Genomic DNA, 12,730 nt, shown 5'->3' with positions numbered 1-12,730 from the left:
TAGAACTGCTTTGGACTCAGAAGTCAGATCTCACTTCCCTGGCTGAATTCCCTGTCAGCTTATCTCTGTTTCCTTATGTAAAATGGGAAAATAATATAACTGACCTCAGGGTAGTTGTAAGGATTAAATGAGTCCTTGCATGTAAGACAGTGGAGTGCTTGACATATCATAAGTGATAAGTGTTTGCCATTCATTCCTTCAGCAAAATATATTTTGAGTATCTTTTATGTGCCAGTATCTGTGTTAGGTGTTGAAGATGTGGTGAATAAATCATTCTTTCATTTTTATGGGAACATTTACGAGGGGAGACAATGAGCACAACATGGATTCTATATTAAAAGATACTTCAAATCTGCGAAACTTTGAAATATATATACATGGCAAATTCTTGGTTATCTATGTAGAATAGCAGAAGTATGTATGTCATTTAGTTATATTTAATCAGGAATTTCCTTTCCTTTTAACATCTAAATCAGTGTCTGCAACCTTTCTGGCACAAGGGACTGGTTTCGTGAAAAGACAGTTTTTCCATGTGGGGGGTTGCGGGGATATGAGAGGATGGTTTCTGGATGACACTGTTCCACTTCAGATTGTCAGGCATTAGATACTCCAAAGGAGCATGCAACCTAGGTCCCTCGTATTTGCAGTTCACAGTAAAGGTTTGTGCTCCTATGAGAATCAGTGCCACTGGTCACCTGACAGGAGATGGAGCTTAGGTAGTTTACCTCCCGCTATGCAGCCTGGTTGCTATCAGGCCACAGAGCAGTACCGGAGCAGTACCTGTCCGTGGCCTGGGGGTTGGGAACCCCTGCTCCAAATGAATCCTACTCTAAGGCATTTCCATGACATTACTTCTTGAACTAACGAATTGAGGTTTTAGTGTGTATGTAGGGAGTAGGACGATCATAAAATGTCACAATGAAGAATGAGCTAGCTTAGTTTTGATAATAGTGATTTTTTTCCTGAGTACTTTATGAGATTATATTAAAATGACAAGATCATAAATATTAAAGTTGGAAATTATTTTAGTGATTGAGTCTTTCCTGAATGCTTTCTTTTTTGGACAGCATTCAGTACTAGAGAGAATTTATCCTTAGAGTTGATATCTTCTTTCTAGAAACTATCACCTGTGGTCCTGAGGTTTTGCCTTCAAAGTAAGACTAATCCTCTAGCAGCCAAAGAACTCTTCAGTGTTTGGAAAGTGCTTTTTTTGAGTGTCCCTTGCCTAGAGAGAGATTTGCATTAATTTTACTGGTTTTCATCACAGGATTTTAAGCTTTCTGTCATGTAATTACCCTTTTCTGTGGATTCTTACTCATGCTGATTGTTTTTTGTGCTTTTCTCATTTCTTAGTTGGGTACTGTTACTGGTAAGTTTTCTCTTGGGTCATTGTAAAGAACTGAGGATAACAGTTCAGTGACGTCAAAAGAGTGAGATAATTATTTCTTTTACTTGGAGCACTATTGATACTACATAAAATTGCATTGGCTGTTGGGCAAGCATGTCAAGCCTGGTGTGCTGTTTGGTTACATTATCCTTACTGATCCCTTTCGAATTCACTTTTGTTAGAGTTAAGACAGTTTTCAATATAGTTTGAACTGTAATAACTTGTTTTAAAATATATTAATAGTTTTTTTGTTGCTGTTTTCTTCATAACTGAAAATGAGGTTATTTTCACCTGGCTTCTTTATGAAGCTGTGCTGGTCCTAGTCACCAGTATTCCCTTTTGCGTATGTAGGAATCAGCTGTTTAGGAATCACTTCTAGAATTTGAAGAACTATGTTAAGCTCATATATCTTCTAGTATCTCTTGTTTACTTTGATTTCAGTAGTGGTTTAGCAATCTCATTAGTAGGGGTAAGTATAAAGGAATCTAGGTAACCTAGATGAATTTGTAGATGTGTTTGTAATAACTCTTTCTCAGTTTAGTTTATCCCATCTTAATCACCCATGTTCTATTTTTTAAGTGTAGAAATAATTTTTCTTGGCAGAGAGGTATGTTGAGTAAGCATTAAATAGTTATTTTACTGACAAAAATCAATAATATTGGTCATTTATTGAGCACTTACTATGTGGCAGACTCTGTGCAGAGAACTCTATACTGTGCCATTTTTAGTAGTGTCAGTAATGCTATGAAATAGTGCTATTTTGCAAATTAGAATCTAAGGCTTGAGAAGATTAAATAGCTTTCTCAAGGTCACAGCTAGTAAATGCTGGAGCTGGAACTCATACCCATACTTGTATGACTCATCAAGTCCATTTTTGTGCCTTTCAAGAAGTGGAGAGGAGGTCTTTCATACAGGAATGTATAGGTTGTGCACTTTCATTTCGTAGTATTGAAGGTCTACCAATCTTATTAGTTGGTGTTACTCCATTTTGAGCTCTTTTCCCTGCTGACTGCTTGCTCTCCTTTGGAGTTCTGTATCTTACTGGTGTAGTCTTTTTGGGTCTATTCATAACACAGTTTTTACTGCATGTCTATTGTCTGTTACTAACTGGTTATTTTAATTATCAATTTAGTTACTAATATGAAAATCATCTCCTAGGTTTAAACCTAAAACTGGGTTTAAAAACCTACTTTTAAACCTAAAACTAGGTTTAAACTAGGTTTAAATCTTGGCTCTACTACTTCCTAGATGTGTGACCTTTAGCCATTTACTTAATTTCTCTCTGCCTCAGTTTTCTTATCTATAAAATAAGTATAACAGTACCTTCGTCCTAAGGTGGTTGTGAGGATTACATGGTAGGGTAATACATGTGAAATAATTAGATTATTGCCTGTCATATAATGTTTAGTAAATGTGATGTGTTGCTATTAACTGGTCATTAATTAGTTTCTTTTTTTCTTTCATAATTGGTTTATTGGTTGTGTTGAGGATCAGTACACAGACGTTTCAATTTGTACACAATTCTTAACATATATACTACAAATCTAAAAAGCCATGTGTTGTAATTTTTAAAGTTATTTCAGTGACTTTCCAGCTTAAAATTGGGAAGCAAATTTTCCATAAGAGGCTATCAAGTACCAGTATCTTCACATGTTAGTAAGCTGTTACATAGATCTCACCAATTCACAATATAATACCATATAGACTACATACTCAAATTTTCAATCTTCCACAGCACATTAACGAAGTTAATTAGAAAAGCAGGACTACCACGACCAAAGATGTTACAGTGCACACAATTATGACAGGGAGAGCCAAAGAGTGTTTTCTTTAGGAAACAATTCTACTAAAAAATAATGTGGGAATGAAAGTAATTTAAAATGTTCAAGACATTAAATGCAGGACTGCAACTCCATATTGCCATTTAGTATGCTTTGTATTACAGGATATAAAAACTAACCCCCCAATTATGGAATGTTAAGCTGACACTCAAGACAGTCAAACCCTCCCATAATTCAGTATCTCACACAAACTTGTGTTTACAAAATAGTTGCTGACAGTATTCCTCTGGGTTGTACAAGAAGGGAAATAGGGACCACTGATAAGATAGAGTGTGTTGTGATATCAGTCAAACTTGGCTTCTTTATCTCTGGTGTCATCAGAGGCTGGACTCTTCTCAGTTTTAGTTTCTTCGTTTTGTGCAGGTAAATTTCTTCAGTTTCCTGGTTAGCCACTTTGGCTTGTTTTCCCTTTGCTCCCCTTTTCCCTTTGTTTGCACTTTTTTGTCTGAAGATTTATCCTTTCCTGCTGCCTTTTTTTAGCTTTGTTTCCACTTTGGCGGGAGCAGGTTTAGCTGACAACCGCATTGATTCTCTCTTAGGCTGTTTCTTCACCATCCCTGTGGCTGAGCTGACCTGTGGGCTCAGGCTGCACACAGAAGTAGCTGCTCACCCTGTGTGTGCCTGGCCCACCCATTACTTAGTTTCTAACAATAATATATTTGTTTTAAATGAAACACTAATAACGTACAAATAAATTGTCATTTTCTTGTTAGAATTATTTTCCCTCTGAGAACTTTACATACAATTTTGAATGTGTTGCCTTTTGGGTCTTCAGGCCATGGGCTTATATTAAATATTAATGCTATTATTATTAATATGTGCCAGGCACTATAGAAAGCACTTTACATATATCAATCCCATGTTGTAGGAATTATTAATGATTATTATTATTGCAGACTTTAATTGCTTGTCCACCTGTGCACGGTGTTACCTCTTTTATCTTTATGGGAATATTAAAGGAGAGAGTAGTATAAGACCTGGTTATTCCATTAGAGGTTGCTTAGTGAATCCTTCTGGCTGAGGAAAACTAAATCATGCTGGAGACTATACCAACCAGATTCTTGTTGGATACATGTGGGTACGTGTTCCCATATTTGCATCCTCTGACTATGGAGATGATCTGTTGAGAAAGGCAAAATGAGAATTTATCAGAAGGCTCTGCTTTCAGGTGTCCCGATAATTGAGACCTTTATCTCTGTATCTTACTGATAGTTTTGTCATTTATGTGTCTATTAACAGGAACACTTTCTCAATAATAGCCTCAGGTTGAGGGGGTATTCTTTGATTTGGCTGAAGGAACTCCTGGATGCCAGACCATGGGGGAGCTTTGATTTAAGAGCATAACTGCTGTACATGGATGTTTTTGACATGTAGTCAAACTCCTGGAGTTTCAAATCTGCATTTAGATTATGTGAGCTTTATTATTTATGTAAGGCTAAAGGAAAGGATTTGTAAGACATTTATTTATTCCTCTTTATTAATTTGTGGTTTTGCAAACCTAGTACAGTTTATTTTGTTTTTTCTTAGAAATAAAGGAAATAATAAACTAGGATGGTTGTTAAGCTCCCTTCTGTGTGTGTATGTTTTAGGTGGTATTAAAGATAATCAAACATTATCAAGAAGAAGGACAAGGAACTGAAGTTGTTCAAGGAGTGCTTTTGGGTCTGGTTGTAGAAGATCGGCTTGAAATTACCAACTGCTTTCCTTTCCCTCAGCACACAGAGGATGATGCTGACTTTGATGAAGGTAAGGGTGTTCATCACAGGTGTGTCTTTGCAGTGCATACAAATGGATATTAACACAGGTCTCACCATAACTTTTGATAATGTGTGAATTGGGAGTCTGTCAGGCTAGCCTACTTCACTTGATATCTGATACTTTGGGAAAATTATATAAATTCTGGGAAATGAGGGTTTATACCATCGACATCATTAGTTTGGCCTTTACTTATTTGGAATTTGTGATTCTGATTTGTCATAGATTGGATAGGAACTGTGCTGATGTTGACTTTGTCAACATGAAATCAGCTTGCTAAATAAAGTTTTGAGGGACAAAGATCATCCTTATGTGTCTGGTATCCATTCCCTTCTACCCTGTTTTGATTAAGTCAGTGTTTAGAAAGAGATGGAATTCAATTTTCTGCTTCAGAAAGAAGATACTCCTCAAGCATTTCAGAAATATTTTATTTTTGTACTATAGGTGTAATTGCTTTGTTAGCAAAGGCTGAGAGTAGTTAAAAGCTCACATCAAAGGCTAAAATCAGCATCTAAAAGATTTTTTAAAAATCAGGTTGAAAATAACTTCTCACTTATTTGAAATCTCAGATTTCATTTTCTGTGTAACTTTTTATTGTAAAAAGCACATAAAAATTTTAAGTATACATTACAGTAATGTTAAGTATATGCATATTGTGCAGTAGGTTTCTAGAACTATTTCATCTTGCAAAACTCAAACTCCATATCCATTGAACAATCCCTTTTCCCACCTCTTTCATTCCTGCAACCACTATTCTACTTTGTGTTTCCAAGAGTCTGACTACAGATACCTCATGTTAGTGGAATCATGTGGCGTTTATTGTTTTGTGAGTGGCTTATGTTATTTAGCATAATGTCCTAAAAGTTCATCCATATTGTAGCAATGACAGGATTTTCTTCTTTTTTCTTAAGGCTGAGTAATAAGTCATCATCTGTATATACCACATTTTCCTTACCCAGCCATCTGTCGATGGAAGTTTAGGTTGCTCCCACCTATTGGCTACTGTGAATAATGCTGCAATGAACATGGGTGTGCAAATATCTCTTCAAAATCCTGTTTCCATTTTCTTTTGGATATGTACCCAGAAGTGGTATTACATGGTAATTCTATTTTTAATTTTTTGAGGAACTTCTGTACATTTTTTTAATAGCAGCTGCACCATTTTACATTTCCAACCTTGCACAAGGGTTCCAATTTCTTAATATCCTTGTCAACACTTGTTATTTTCTGTGTGTTTGATAATGGCCATGTTAACAGATGTGACGTGATCATCTCATTGTGGTTTTGATTTGCATTTCTGATGATTACTAATGTTGAGCATCTTTTCATATGGTGATTTGTATATCTTTGAAAAAATGTCTGTTCAAATCCTTTGCTTATTTTAAAATTGGAGGCTTTTTTTTTCCTGTTGAGTTGAAGGAGTTATGGATATTAACCTCTTATCAGATACGTGGTTTGCAATATGTATTTTCTCCCATTTTGTAGGTTGCCTTTTTACTAGGTTGATTGTTTCCTTTGCTGGGCAGGAGTTTTTACATTTGATGTACTCCCATTTGTCTGTTTTTGCTTTTGTTGCCTGTGCTTTTGGTATTGTATTGAAGATATCAGTGCCAAATCCAGTGTCATGAAGCTTTTTTCCTCTGTTTCTTGGTAGTAAGTTTCAGGTCTTATGTTTAGGTCTTTAATCCATTTTGAATTAATCTTTGTACTGTATACAAGGTAAGGGTCCAGCTTCATTCTTTGGCATGTGGATATCCAGTTTTCCTAGCACCATCTGTTGGAAGAGACTGTCCTTTCCCATTGAGTCATCGTGGCACACTTGGAAAAGATCACTTGACACCATATATGCCAGGGTTTATTTCTGGGCTCTTTGTTTTATTCCGCTGGTCTGTATGTCTGTCTTAATGTCAGAACTACACTTTTTGGATTACTCCAGCTTTGTAATAGGTTTTGAAGTCAGAAATTTTGTTCATCTCATTTGAGATTGTTTTGGCTATGCAGGGTCCTTTGAGATTCCATATGAATTTTAGAATAGATTTTTCTATTTCTACAAAAAATGTCATTGTGATTTTGATAGGTATTGCATTGAATCTGTCTTTGAGTAGTATTGACAACATAATAAGATGAAGTCTTCTAACTTCTGAACATGGCTTTTCTTTCCATTTATATGCATCATCTTTTAGCAGCGTTCTGTAGTTTCAGTTTACAAGTGTTTTGCCTCTTTGGTTAAGTGTATTCGTAAGTATTTTATTCTTTGTGATGCTATTATAAATTGGATTTTTCTTAATTTCCTGTTTGTCATTTTCGATATGACTTTTAACTGATCACTTTAACTTTGATAGAATGTTACTTGCTTCATTTGACTTCACACCTTCATAGTACCTTGAGCATATAATAAACACAAAGTGTATGCTTGTTAAATTGAAATACTTTGCAGTTTGTCTGCAAAGCAGGTTTTCATTAAAGTAATTCCTCTAGAAACTAACCAGGGCTACTTTTGTTCTAAGCACCTGAACACTAGCATACTTGGATTTTTTAAACCTTTATGCAGTGTGCATCTTTTTTTTTTTTTTTAAACTGGCTATGCTCTCCCTATTTCATTTGAATTACCTCCTATAGAATTAAGGTTGAGATTTCTCTGCAGTTCTTTCTGGCAGTATTAGAATATCTCTATTTCTCTATACATGCACATATCTGGGGGTACTTAAAATAATCACTAGTTTAGGTCTGGAAAAGAAGAGATTGTTAATGCAGTTTCTTTGGTTTACAAGTGAGGAGCTTGAGAGGTTTAAGTTTTTTGTTTGGTTACTGGGTTGGTGGCACAGTTGGGAGTAGAATCTATTCCAGAACAGTTGACACTGTCACACAGTTTTCTCAAGTAATTAATTTTTTAAATAACATTCTTGGTTTAGAATATGAAGAAATAATATTCATTGCAATTACGGTAGGCGAACAAAACAAAATATATTACTAATTCTAGATAATTGGAAGCTAACTTCTTTTACGAGCTTGAAATACTTGAATTGACCAATGTTTTATTTCACGAACGTGTACTTTATTTTTTAAATTTCTACAAGCTCTTTATTTTCAAAATCTTAAAAGAATGTTTATTTCAAAAGTTTCACATGGAGTAAGAAGCACAGATTATTACCCTAATTTTACAGATTGGAAAACTGAGAACAGAAGAATAACTGTGTGTTTGGATTTACATAGGTAGACTTTGCGAGAGTAGATTTTTTTAAAAAAATGATCATTTAGGACCTTGTAACTGATAAGAAAAACAAAACCTCAATTCTTTGGTTTTCCTGCCAGTTTTCTTTGCTTCTTCACTTGGGTTAGAGAAAAAGCAAGCTCCAGAATGTACACTACATGCTGCTATTTGTGTGAAATTTAAAAAAATATAATACTACATACTGATAAAAGATATATACATATGTAGTAAGAGTATAAACATGCATGAGAATAATAAACACCAAATTCAGGGTAATAGTTACCTCTGGAAGGGGAGGCATAAAGGGGACACAGAAGACTTCAGCTTTATTGGTAAAATTACTTAAGTTGGCTAGCAAGGACACAAGTGTATGTTATTTGTGTTAGTCCATTTTCATGCTGCTGATAAAGACATACCCCACACTGGATAACTTACAAAGAAAAAGAGGTTTAATGGATTCACAGTTCCACATGGCTGGGAAGGCCTCACAATCATGGTGGAAGGTGAAAGGCATGTCTTACATGGCGGCAGGCAAGAAAGAAAACGAGAACCAAGAGAAGGGGGTTTCCCCTTATAAAATCATCAGATCTTGTGAGGCTTATTCATTACCACAAGAACAGTATGGGGGCAACCGCTCCCATGATTCAGTTATCTTCCACTGAGTCCCTCCCGCAACATGTGAGAATTATGGGAGCCACAATTCAAGATGAGATTTGGGTGGCGACACAGCCAAACCATATCATTCCACCCCGGCTCTTCCAAATCTCATGTCCTCACATTTCAAAACCAATCATGCCTTCCCAACTTTCCCCCAAAGTCTTAACTCAGTTCAGCATTAACTCAAAAGTCCACAGTCCAAAGTCTCATCTGAAACAAGGCAAGTTCCTTCTACCTGTGATCCTGTAAAATCAAAAGCAAGTTAGTTACTTCCTAGATATGATGGGGGTACAGGCATTGGATAAATTCACCTGTTTCAAATGGGAGAATGAGCCAAAATGAGGGGGCTGAAGGCCCCAGGCAAGTCTTGAAATGCAGTGGGGCAGTCAAATCTTAAAGCTCCAAAAGTGATCTCCTTTGACTCCATGTCTCACATTCAGGTCAAGCTAATGCAAGAAGTGGGCAGCTCTGTCCCTGTGGCTTTGGGCAGCTCTGCCCCTGTGGCATTGCAGGGTACAGCCTCCCTTCTGGCTGTTTTCATGGGCTGGCGTTGAGTGTCTGTGGCTTTTCCAGGTGCATGGTACAAGCTGTTGGTGGATCTACTATTCTGTGGTCTGGAGGACGGTGGCCATCTTCTCACAGCTCCACTAGGCAGTACCCCAGTGGGGACTCTGTGTGGGGGCTTCAGCCCCACATTTCCCTTTTGCACTGCCCTAGCCGAGGTTCTACATGAGGGCCCTGCCCCAGCAGCAAACTTCTGCTTGGACTTGCAGGCATTTCTGTACATCCTCTGAAATTCAGGCAGAAGTTCCCAAACCTCAATTCTTGACTTCTGGGCACCTGCAGGCTCAACACCACGTGGAAGCTGCCAAGGCTTGGGGCTTGCACCCTCTGAAACCACAGTCCAAGCTGTATCTTGGCCCCTTTTAGCCATGGCTAGAGTGGCTAGGATGCAGGCCACCAAGTCCCTAGGCTACACACAGCAGGAGGGCCCACAAAACCAGTTTTTCCTCCTAGGCCTCTAGGCCTGTGATGGGAGCTGCTGCTGTGAAGGTCTCTGACATGTCCTGGAGACATTTTTCCCATTGTCTTGGAGATTCACATTTGGCTCCTCATTATGCAAATTTCTGCTTGAATATCTCCTCTGAAAGTGGGCTTTTCTTTTCTATCGCATTGCTAGGCTGCAAATTTTCCAAACTTTTATGCTCTGTTTCCCTTTTAAAACTGAATGATTTTGGCCGGGCGCTGTGGCTCACGCCTGTGGTCCCAGCACTTTGGGAAGCCGAGGCGGGTGGATCACGAGGTCAGGAGATGGAGACCATCCTGGCTAGCATGGTGAAACCCCATCTCTACTAAAAAAAAAAAAATAGAAAAAATTAGCCGGGTGTGGTGGCGGGCGCCTGGGGACAGCTACTAGGGAGGCTGAGGCAGGAGAATGGTGTGAACCTGGGAGGCGGAGCTTGCAGTGAGCCGAGATCGCGCCAGAGCAAGACTCCGTCTAAAAAAAAAAAAAAAAAACAATGATTTTAACAGCACCCAAGTCATCTCTTGAATGCTGTGCTGCTTAGAAATTTTTTCCACCAGATACCCTAAATCATCTCTCTCAAGTTCAAAGTTCCACAAATCATTTAGCAGTCTCTTTGCTAAAACATAGCAAGAGTCATTTTTATTACAGTTCCCAACAAGTTCCTCTGAGATCACCTCAGCCCGGATTTTGTTATCCATATCATTATCAGCATTTTGGTCAAAACCATTCAACAAGTCTCTGGGAAGTTCCAAACTTTCCTACAGTTTTTCTGTCTTCTGAGCCCTCCCAGCTGTTTCAGCCTCTGCCTGTTATCCAGTTCCAAAGTCACTTCCACATTTTCAGGTATTTACAGCAGCACCCAACTCTTGGTGCCAATTTACTGTATTAGTCCGTTTTCACGCCACTGATAAAGACATACCCAAGACATGGCAATTTATAAAGAAAAAGAGATTTAATGGACTCACAGTTCTACGTGGATGGGGAGGCCTTACAATCATGGCAGAAAGCAAAAGGCATGTCTTAGATGGTGGCAGGCAAGAGAGAAAATGAGCATGAACATGCATGTTAAACATTTAAATGAAAACATTTAATATTTTTTCAGTGTAAAAATTTAAATTTAAAAACATTACAACAATTCAGGTTTTTAAAATTTCAATTTAAAAAAATTTTAAATTTAAATCAAACAATTGTAAATGTTTTTTTTTTTTTTTTTCTGAGATGGAGTCTCGCTCTGTCGCCCAGGCTGGAGTGCAGTGGCGCAATCTCGGCTCACTGCAAGCTCTGCCTCCTGGGTTCATGCCATTCTCCTGCCTCAGCCTCTCCGAGTAGCTGGGACTACAGGCGCCCGCCACCACGCCCGGCTAATTTTTTTGTATTTTTAGTGGAGACGGGGTTTCACTGTGGTCTCGATCTCCTGACCTCGTGATCCACCCGCCTCGGCTTCCCAAAGTGCTGGGATTACAAGCGTGAGCCACCGCGCCTGGCCGGAACAATTGTAAATGTTAAAAAATATTTTAACAGCCCTGAGATAGAGACTTAAGTTTAGCATTAAGTAATAAAAAATAGGCATTGTCTTCTGTGTACTGTATGTAAATTGACTATGATTAGTTGTTAATCCGCACAGTTGAAGGTCTTTTCAGTCCCATTTTCCAGAATTAGGATACTGATGTTTAGTGACATAAATAACTTATCAGAAATCACTTAACTAGGAATTGGTAATATAGGGACTGAAACTGGTAGCTGGCTGGGTTCCAAATACCATGGTTTTTCTACTATAATTTATTGTTCTTAGACTGTTAGTGAAGTGTGTGCCAGAGGTTAAAGGATGTTGAGTGTAGGTCATTATTCCGTATCTGAAATCCGCTTTTTGTGTAAAACAAGTAAATAAGTTTTTCTTGGTCTGCCTTTAGAAATTAATGGGAATTGTCATTTTTCTTATACATGTGAAAAATCTACAACAGTCTTCTTTAGTTTTTCTTAATCTCGTGATAGATTTAAATTTTAGGTTCTTTCACCTAACCCATATATTCTTTTTTTTTTAAAATATTTGCATTGATCTCTCTATTTTATTTTTCATGAGAATTTAAAAAATATTCATAAATTTTCTGACAACCATTTACTCCTCAACCCTTTAGAATGACTGTTCTTGGTGATGGTAACATTCCCTCTTTTTTATTTGCGTGCTGTCCTCTATCTGGCCTTTTTCCTGGATGGCTATGCTTTCCATTCAGACATTTTGAGGGTGGACTTTCCCATATTACATTCTCTCCATTTAAATGTTTCTTCTTATCCTTTCCACTCTTTCTTTTTCATCTCAGATTATTCATTCCCTATAAACATTTACTTTTTTTTGTCTTCCAGAGCCTTGCCATAGTTCTAAGAAGTTGGTGAGATATGACAGGCTTGATGGTGATAGCCACAGTTCCCATTCTAACTGTAGCTCTGAAAAAATGCCAAGTTAGTAACTCTGTCTTTTATTCAGAATTAAAGGGCCCATTATTATGCAGTTGATATTTCACCCAACTCTGATTTGAGAGAAGATTACAAACTTGCCAAGTGCTGTTTCTCAATCCATTGTCCTCACAAAGACAGTGAATTCTGATATGATCCAGTGGTCAGTTATTAAACTAAGGCTCATTCCTCCTGGCCTCGAATGTACTGTTCACATATTTCTAGTTATACAGATATTGGACATAATTATTTCTGTCTTCATTTTGTTTCCCACCATAGTAATTTTTCTTTATTCTTTTGTGTTTTTATCACAATTATCATTTTCAATACAATGTAACTCCTAACTTCTTTTCTTTTTTGGGGGAAACAGGTTTTATTATTAATTTTAATATATATATTTT

The 12,730-nt window shown here is 37.4% G+C and overlaps 1 protein-coding gene across 1 annotated transcript in view; it reads left to right on the top strand.

Moving 5' to 3' along the window:
* EIF3H (eukaryotic translation initiation factor 3 subunit H) overlaps positions 1 to 12,730 on the top strand; it is a 110,452-nt gene that overhangs the window by 26,613 nt on the left and 71,109 nt on the right. Inside the window, exon 2 of the mRNA XM_055287095.2 lies at positions 4,818 to 4,974. Coding sequence (XP_055143070.1) covers positions 4,818 to 4,974 — 157 coding nt within the window. The remainder of the gene's footprint in view (positions 1 to 4,817; positions 4,975 to 12,730) is intronic.

The sequence above is a fragment of the Symphalangus syndactylus genome, chromosome 7 (assembly GCF_028878055.3).
Source record: "Symphalangus syndactylus isolate Jambi chromosome 7, NHGRI_mSymSyn1-v2.1_pri, whole genome shotgun sequence".
In the NCBI taxonomy this organism is placed as follows: Eukaryota; Metazoa; Chordata; class Mammalia; order Primates; family Hylobatidae; genus Symphalangus; species Symphalangus syndactylus.
This window is presented reverse-complemented; position numbering and strand designations above follow the sequence as displayed.